At 33.0% G+C, this 9022-nt stretch overlaps 1 protein-coding gene across 3 annotated transcripts; it reads left to right on the plus strand.

Annotated features, from left to right (window-relative positions):
- Positions 1 to 2957: 2957 nt before the first annotated feature.
- On the plus strand, positions 2958 to 6999 carry LOC112792313 (uncharacterized). Of its 3 annotated transcripts, none has more exons than XM_025835502.2 (5): positions 2958 to 3159; positions 4244 to 4908; positions 4993 to 5082; positions 5785 to 6477; positions 6593 to 6999. In XM_025835502.2, the coding sequence occupies exons 2-5, from the start codon at positions 4471 to 4473 to the stop codon at positions 6680 to 6682; spliced, it is 1311 nt and encodes a 436-aa protein (XP_025691287.1). In that variant the 5' UTR covers positions 2958 to 3159; positions 4244 to 4470; the 3' UTR covers positions 6683 to 6999. The 3 variants fall into 3 exon arrangements, with proteins under 3 accessions (XP_025691287.1, XP_025691284.1, XP_025691286.1); XM_025835499.2 differs by having other exon boundaries at positions 2971 to 3825; XM_025835501.2 differs by lacking the exon at positions 4993 to 5082 and having other exon boundaries at positions 2986 to 3825.
- Positions 7000 to 9022: the final 2023 nt, after the last annotated feature.

Raw genomic sequence — 9022 nt, forward strand, 5'->3', positions numbered from 1 at the left:
TTTGAAAGCATCGTTAAACAAATATGATATTTTTATCCTTAAAATTTTGTAATTTTATGTTAGATGATTTTTTTATTAAATTTTTTTTATTATAAATGACAAAATTTAAAAAAAAATCTAGAGACTATGAGAAGCCAAGCCAAAGACAAAGAGTGTACTAATTTAAAATGTATATGTGTTTTTAATTTTTTTTAGTATTAATTTAAATGTGTTAGTTTTTTATTTTTTTGTCACCCTTAAGAAGTTTGGAGGTCTGGAAATTAGAAATTATTTTTGAGCTAATATTGTTTTTCTTGAAAAGCTAATTTGGCAACTTTTTCACCATCCTGACAAGTTATGGGTTCAGCTGTTGACGGAGAAATACCATTCTTCTAAATATGATTGTTTTAGTCGGTATCGAGGAAGGAAATCTTATGTTTGGAAGAGTATATGTTGAGTTTGGGATATCTTGAAGGAAGGTTTTATTTAGTGCATTGGGAATTTGGAACAGAACTTTTGGTTTTCTAAATGGAGAAGAGAGGGGCGACTGTGTCAGGATATGGATTATGTTCACATTCCTTATTCGGATCTCAGGATCTTGGATCCTTGGTCATCTGGACAGTGGAACCTTGAGAATATCTATTCTCTTCTGCATCAGTCTCTGCAGAGCAACATTAACTCTTACAACCCGGATGTTCAAGCTGGTTCAGAGGTCGGTTGGTGTTAGACTGGTGCGTCTTCAAAGGTTTATGATGCTCGTAGTGGTTATTTGTGGCTCAGTACGAAGATGTATAGTTGGGAGGATAAGGGTAATTGACTTTGGTTTTGGCGTCAACATGTTCCAGAAAAGCACAAATTTTTGGCCTGGCTATGTCTTCGGGAGGCTCTTCCTATTGCTGCATTTTGTTTTAGGAGGGGCATTTCACACACGAATAGCTGTCCACGATGTTTCTCAGGTCAGGAATTGGTTTTACATTGTATTTAGGATTGTCCAAAAACCCAACTAGTTTGGCAAGCTTTAGGGATCTCCCATCAACCAGTGGATTTGATGAGTTGGTCTTACATAATAGCAAACAGCGTCCCTTTAGATTCTTTTCTGGTCTCTGGTGGATTTGGCGTTCGAGAAATAACGAGATCTTTTATCCTCACGAGCATTGGACCACATACAAGGTGATTTGTATGGCTTTGTTATTGGAAAAAGAGCTTCGAAATATTTTTGAGTTGCAACGACTGTCTATCCCCTCCACCATTAGTGGCTCTTGAATTCTCCCCCTCAGTGAGTACCTTTAAGATCAATTGTGATGCTAGCTATCCTGGCAAAGGCGCTCGAGTTGGTTTTGCTTGTGTTAGCAGAGATTGGAAGGGAAGGTGGCAACGAGGCTGTTTGGAAACAATTGAGAGTCGTAGCATTTTACAAGGAGAGTTGTTTGCTATTTGGAGAGGTTTTCTTTTAGCATGAGACTCGAGATAAAGAGACATTATATGTGAGACACTGTGTAGAGACTTTACTATTGTCAATAATTTACAAGATTCCTCTGGATTTATTGATCATTTGGTGTTCAAAATCCGAGATATCATGTCCTGGAAATGGCGTACTGATCTTTAATTGATCTTGAGAGATGCAAATACAGTAGCAGACATCATGACAAAGACTGCAATGAGGACCCTTTCTCCCCAAGTGGAGCTTCCGTTGCTTTGGAAGGAGTTTGAGAGTAGTATCAACGGAACTGCCTTTTTTAAGCAGTTTCTTGTTTATTTTTTCTTTCTTAGTTGTTGTTTATTTTCTTTTAAGTCACAAAAAATGTGTTAGTTTTTTAAAAAATAATGTACTGATTTTAAATATGCCGTTTCAAATTAGGCGATATACTAAGTCGCCCACTAATTAAAATAGTCTATCTTTCTTATTATTTTGGGACAGTCAATTTTCTTTATTATTTAAAATCGCACATCTTTATTATTATTTGAAATATTCTATTTTTAAGAATTCAATGCAAACAAACAAAATTTAAAATTTAAAATATAGATGAGATATAAATTAATTAGAATCGATTTAAATAATAACAAAATATATCAATTTTTATTTTTTAAATTAATCTAAATTAAATTATTAATATTTTTATTATTTTTAAAATTATATTTTTATATTTACAAATATACATTCATTTATATTATAAACGAAATATATGCAATATTAATTCATTTACAAACGAAATATGTAAGTAAAATAAAAATTGATAAATATACTACAAATTACCTATATTTGTAAATAAAATATTTACATTGTTTATTTGAAAAAAATCCTATTTTTTCAATCAACAATAATTAGAATAAATTATTAAAATATTACCAAAAAATTAGAAAACTAACGAAAGATAATTTAAAAAATACAAATGACAAATAAGTTTTCAAAGTATTTTAAAAAGTAAAAAAATATTTTTTTATGCAAATACTAAATAAATTTTGTATTTGATAAATGATTTATACCTCTCATCCAAATATTTGTAATAATATTGAGACAATTATTTAAAGAATACATGAAAAGATTATAATAACATTCAATTATAGATCTATTTTTATATTTTTTAAACAAATTTTCCGCCATTGAGAAAAATATTTAAAATAAAATTGCTTCCATAGAATTATCATTCTTAAAAATGCAAAAATAAATATTTTTTAATTATATTTATTAAAAATTGTTTAAATCTGATCTAAAATCCTTTTTAAAAAAAATATATCAAATTATTTTTATTATTTTTTAAATTTTTTGGCCTTTGAAATTTATTTGTCGTTGATATTTTATTTTTGTCAACGTTTTTAACAATTTAATTCACTTCCTACAAGATTAAAATGCTTTTTATTCTGATTAAACTTGTGGTATTATTATTTCCTTAGTCACTCGAAACTTCTGATTTGACACTAATATGATTTAGTCAATTATTATTATTATTAATTATTATTATTTCTTAATGGCCTAAATTAACGAAGGCAAGCAAATACTTGAACCGCAAGCGAAGAACGTTTTCAAGTTCAAAGTTGGCCCACAACCAAACAACTTCTCCTCTTCGACGCAATCGTTCTTCTTCTTTTCGTTTTCATCGCTTTCTGTGTTTGAAAACTGAAAACTAGGAGGCACAGCAATCCCTTTTACACTGTACCATGTCAAATTAAGCTCTTTTAAATGTACCCCCTGTTTCTTCTTTGCTCTAATTTCTCAAATTCAGGAACTCGCTGGTGCTTGGTTTTCTTTCTGTTTCCTAGTTGTGAATGGTTGACTAGTCTTTGCTGCTCCTTTTGCATTCTAAGAGGGTTTCTTTCATCTCGATTGCTTGTTTGCATGTTTAAATGAATAGGGTTCAGTTTTTCTGACCAATAAAACCAGACACTGGGTTTCTGATTAAGTGATTATTGTCCTGGTATATATGCATTATCTATATCTGAATCCAGAAATTTCCATTAGCCCTTATAAACTTTTTTTGTTTGCCTTTTTGATAAAAGCAATTGCTTCATGTGCCAAGCACTTCAGTTTTCAGAGTTAATAGGTTTTGCTTTCATTTTGCTGAGCTTCAGTTTGTGACCTAAAAATTGGGAATTTCAGAATCTGTATGAGAAGACTTTCAGTTTTGTGAATAGTTGGACAATTAGGGTAGTTTTTGAGAAATGGTTCTAACATACATTGAAATTAATGCGGTAGTGGATCCTTCATTCACGATTAATTCTATTCCTACATAAGGATTGGATTAATGTATTTGATATGAGGAATGGAAGGAAATGAGCATTCACTAGTGCCACAATGGTTGAAAAGAAGTAGGGTGGCTGGTAGCCAACTCACATCACCTCCAAGCTCTGGTAATTTTGCTGAGTCCATCTTTTTTGTTAGTTTGATTAAGAGGAAAAGAAATAGCATGGGATAAGAAGTAGCTAAGTAGCTTCAAGTCTAATTGACTATTAGGTCCATTCTCCATGACCATGTTAGTTGTTGAGGGATAGGAAGGAACTTTACTGCACTCTCATTTTGTTCAGTATTAGTTTTGGTCTCTGGCATTATTTTTCTACAACACATACCAGCTAATGCCATTTCAAAGTGTGATGCTATTTACCCCACAAAGCGAATGCTGTGCATTGATTTATCATAAATGATGTTTTTATTCACTGAATGTAAGGCCTGGGAACAAAAAAAAATGTTGTGCAATATATCCTGTGATGTGAATAAACAACTATGCAATATGAATATCTCTGATAACATCAACTATCCTCCTTTTTTCAGATCATATTACCTATGATGGCTATGAACGGACTAGAAAAGGTTCTGGCATCACAAGGTCCTATAGTTCTGTAAGAGGCTGGCCTGATAGAGAATGGGAGAAAGATTTTGATGATGTCTTTGACAAGGACAAGCTGTTTCGTCGCAAGTATAACCGTAACCATTCTGACAGTGTGGATAGTATATTGTCCAATAGGTTTGAGAAGGATTTGTTGTTACGATCACAGTCTATGAACTCTGGGTCTGGGAAATGGAGAGAGACTCGCTCCCGTAGAACTTCAGGTGACAGAAGCAATCCACAAGGAAACCATGCAGAGAGTAATGATATGGTTACTGGTGTTATTGGCATAAAAGATAAATCTCTGTTTGAAGAGGAGTTTCCTTTACTTGGAGCAGAAGATAAACACAGTAGTTCTGATGGAAGAGTGTTGTCTTCTAGCTCAAGTAATTGCACTCCACCAACCAGCACTTCTTCAGAGATTAGCAGCAATGACCTTAGCTCGACACCAGATGAGGTTCGAATGACTGTTGGAAGCAGTAGCATGGCTTTAATGATGCGTCAGCACACTGATCTTGCAAAAACAACTTCAATTACTCCAGGCACAATGAGCCTCAGCATGGCTGAGACATTGGCTCAGGGTCCATCTCGTTCTGAGACACTTCCACAAGTGAGTTTGACTTTGTGTTTCTGATGTATGCCGTGTGTTTTGTTAAATGTTTTCAGTGCTCATGTGGTATATTTTGCAATACAGTTGTCTGTTGGTACCCAAAAGCCTGAAGAGTTGGCCCTTAAACAATCTAGGCTATTAATACCCATGATGCCCTTGTCGCCAAGGTCCTTGGTAAGGGTGGTTCTTTCTTTCTCAATGTGATGTTATGAAAAACTTTCCCTCTTTAAGTTATATTAATTCCTCATTTCTAAACCTTAGCTGTTTTATATGCTCGGGATAATTTCACAGAATCAATATGCGCAACCATCATAATTCATGATAATCCACTAAATTAGTAACATCTCACATTTAAATTGTATTCTTCTCTAAATTTCTTTTTAATTTTACCTAATTTTCACTTTTGATTGATTTTATTTTTGCTCGTGAATTGCCTTTTGCTATATACTTGTTTTCCATAATACGAAGTTATCATTATTCTAATTAAAAAACTGTATAATTATTTTTTATAAAAAAAACTATCCTTCTTTCTAAGTAGGCCTGCCAAGTGCCAATAGTTTGTTCATTTAGTACCATCTACTTCAATTAGGGTGCTTAATCCAATCCCTTCAAATTTTCTTACTTGAATTTTATTTTTGTTTCTCTCTGCTGCATGACCAAAAGTCCAAACTAGCTGAATTCCTAATGCGTGATTCAAGGCTCAACATATAAGATAGAAACATTTGTGTCCTCTGCCTATTAGCTTAAGCTATTGGGATAAGTAGTTTCATGGTAAAAAATTAGCTATAATAGCTAGCAGTTAATATATTATAACAATAAATGGTATGTTAGTTACCTCGGAATTTGTTTGGTTATTTGTAATTTTCTGTCGTGTAGGTAGCTAGCCCTTCAGAGAAATCTAGGGTTAAGACAGGGCAGCAGCAGTATCCCTTCTCATATTCACGTTTGCCCAGTCATTCTTCACACAGTGCTTTTGGAAACTCTGATGTGCAGAAGACTATTTCCGGTAATTCCCGTAATGTCAGCACTTCACAAGAGTTGAATGGTTTCTCTTCGGCTGCAAAGGACAACTCGAGTCCCAGTAGAGTAATCTGCCCAACTGGAGCAACTGCTTCGACTTCTATCTCTTATCCCTATAACAGTTCTGGCGATAGTTCAATCCCTTCTGCATGGATGACATTAGAGAAGAGGCCAACTTTTCAGACCCAAAGCAGGAGTGATTTCTTTAAGAATCTGTCAAAGAAGAGTTCCTCAAAGAACTCTTGTTCCGATGTTTGCCCCAATGGAATTTCATGTGCCTTGGAGAAGTCTGAAGTTGGCAAAAGCACTGCCACTTCTTCTGTGAACTCTTTGGCTGAGAGCAGCTCTGTAATTACTGAAAATGCTGCTGCTGCTGCTGCTGCCAGTAAACCATTGAAATTTTCAAGCAATGGAGAACAGCAGCATAGCACCAACCCAGTTCTCCATCCAGATGAAGAGATTGCATTCTTACGATCACTAGGGTGGGAGGAAAGTGCTGGAGAGGATGAAGGCCTCACTGAGGATGAGATACAAGACTTCTATGAGAAGGTTAATATCCATTTGGAACTGCTGATTTCGCTCTAGCTTTATTTTATTTGAAGTTGATGTATATTCTGGATAATTGATCCATATGATCACTGCATTAAATTGTTTCCTCTTGCAGTATTTGAAATTGCAACCGTCATCAAATATTTCTCTGAGGAGCACGTCAAAGCCGGATTCCGTTGGCCACTTGAGTGGTGGTGCTCCATAAGGTTGTAGATCATCTTGCTGAGTATGAAACATACATTTAGTATTTAGGAGCATGATTCCAGGATTTGGAATACGAAAGTGACGGGGGGACAATTGAAGTTCACTTACTCTGTTTCCTTAGTAGGTGGGTTGATAGAGTTGGTTTTGGAGTATTATTTATGAAAGATAAAGAATAGTTTACATACATACAAACAGAAATTACAAGGCAGCACTGATCCTTTGTTAATAATCAGTGAAACAATCGCAAAAGCCTGCATGTAGCAAGAAGTATATATGCGGAAACATAGTATACATAATACCAATATTTTTCAACACTAACGAGTGGATGCTTATTAGTTATTACATTACTCACTCAATTGGATTCTACTTACATATTGGTTCATAAAGTCCCAATAATTATTCAAATTTGGAACTCACTATGAGTGTACAAGATCTCCCTTTTCTTTTCTTCCTAAAAATAGGCCCAGTTATGAATGAATGATTTTGATACATTAGATTAAGGAATCATGTTTGCTATTTTTCTTTTTATCACAAGTGAGATTATCCTCAACCAAAATTTGGATGGCGTTCTCTCGAGTCCAATTAAGTTAATTAGGTTTCTAGAAATATGATTGGTAATAGGATTTTTTTTGTCAAATGGATTCGACAGTCTTCAATTTTAGACATTACAAATCCAATCACACCACATTGACACATACAATACTTAAGAATTTTATCCACTACCGGTGTACTTGTTACAAGGCATACATGGATTGGACCATTAGACCAAAAGTTTTGCTTGCCATAATAGGATTTGTATATGATGACCATTAGACCAAAGTTTTGCTTGTCATAGTATGATTTGAATGTTGATGGTTTTCTATTTGATTATGAAAGATCTTTACCATTTTTATGGATTTTTAATAGAATTTCGATTTGAGAGAGAGAAAAAAAAAAGGGGGGGGGGGGGGGTTGGGTGTTTGGCTGGTTTTGAGATTGAGGGGAACAAGCAAGAATTCAGTGTGTGTTTTCTTTTTTCTTTCCTTTTCCAGAATAGTTCAGTTTTGCTTTCTTTAGAATATGAATAGACTTGGACCAGAAACACTGAAACAGTTCATGAAACAAGCCCAACTGCAGAAGGGAGAAATTTTTTTTACATCAAACCAGATATATATATAGGTAACCAACTAAGTGCCTCTTTGGAAGCTTTAAAAATTATTTTTTTTGAATTTTTGACTTATAAAAAATAATAGTATTAATGTTTGGTGCAATTTTCAAAACCAAATTATAGCTTTTAAAAAAAACTATTTAAGTGCTTATAGAGAAATTAAAAAATAATAATTTCTTTCGTAATAAAAACTTTTGATTACATTTCTTTTAAAATAAACACTTTTAGAACTAAAAAATTAAAGACAAAATAATTTATTTATAAGATACTTTTAATATAAGCATTTATTGTTTAAGTTATTTTTTTAAAAAAAGAACTTAATTGAGCAGTTTATCCAAACCAGATCTAAAAGTGCAATCAATTTGAGCCAATTTTTAAATTTTAAAAAATGCGTTCCCAGTATTTAAATTTTAAAAAATGTACTCCCAATATTTGCCAAATCCGCGCCGTTACGCCGTTCATCACCGTTCGTCGCATGCTGCCCCGCTCATCACCATCCGTCGCATGCTGGCGGAGCATCGCCAGTCCATTGCGCGTTGTTTTTGTCGCGCCGCCCATAACCCGCGCACCAGCCGCCACACACGGTTTTTCTATATTTGGGATATTTCTTTCTTTTAGGTTTTGACTTTGTTTTTTTATGTTTTAAATGTTTCTTTTTTTTTATATTTTGGATGGTTCCTCTTTTTAGGTTTTGCATGATTTTTAATAGTTTTGGATGTTTAATTTCTTTTGTTAGTTTTCGAAAAAAATTTTTCCAATATTTTTTTATGTGTCGTTTTGATAGATTTGGATTTTTTTAAAATGATTTTGGATATCTCGTATTTATTAGATTTTGGATGTTTTCTTTTGTTATATTTTAAAATTTTTTTATTAGATTTTGGATCTTCATTTTACAATAATTTTAGATATTTGTTTTCATTTGGTTTTAGATTTTTTTTAGACTTTAAATATTTCTTTTCATTGATTTTGAATATTTCTCATGATAATTTGAATTCATATTTCGTCCAAAAAAAAAAACAATTTTACTTTTTCTTATATGAACTTTTTCTTACTAGTTAATTACACTTCTAGTTAATTACTTAACAATTTATACATATATATATGATGAAATTTAATGAAAAATTAATTACTTTGATATGAAATTATAAGCCGATTAATTACTGTGTTATGAAATTATAAGCCGATATTTAGCTA

This window comes from Arachis hypogaea, chromosome 13 (genome assembly GCF_003086295.3).
Source record: "Arachis hypogaea cultivar Tifrunner chromosome 13, arahy.Tifrunner.gnm2.J5K5, whole genome shotgun sequence".
In the NCBI taxonomy this organism is placed as follows: Eukaryota; Viridiplantae; Streptophyta; class Magnoliopsida; order Fabales; family Fabaceae; genus Arachis; species Arachis hypogaea.

What these genes read in the sequence shown, in the direction of transcription:
- LOC112792313 (XM_025835499.2), top strand. Translation starts at nt 3,738, where the DNA reads ATGGAAGGAAATGAGCATTCACTAGTGCCACAATGGTTGAAAAGAAGT. An exon ending in GTTCTGAGACACTTCCACAA is followed by an intron (nt 4,909 to 4,992) that starts GTGAGTTTGACT and finishes TTTGCAATACAG; the next exon opens with TTGTCTGTTGGTACCCAAAA. An exon ending in TACAAGACTTCTATGAGAAG is followed by an intron (nt 6,478 to 6,592) that starts GTTAATATCCAT and finishes TTCCTCTTGCAG; the next exon opens with TATTTGAAATTGCAACCGTC.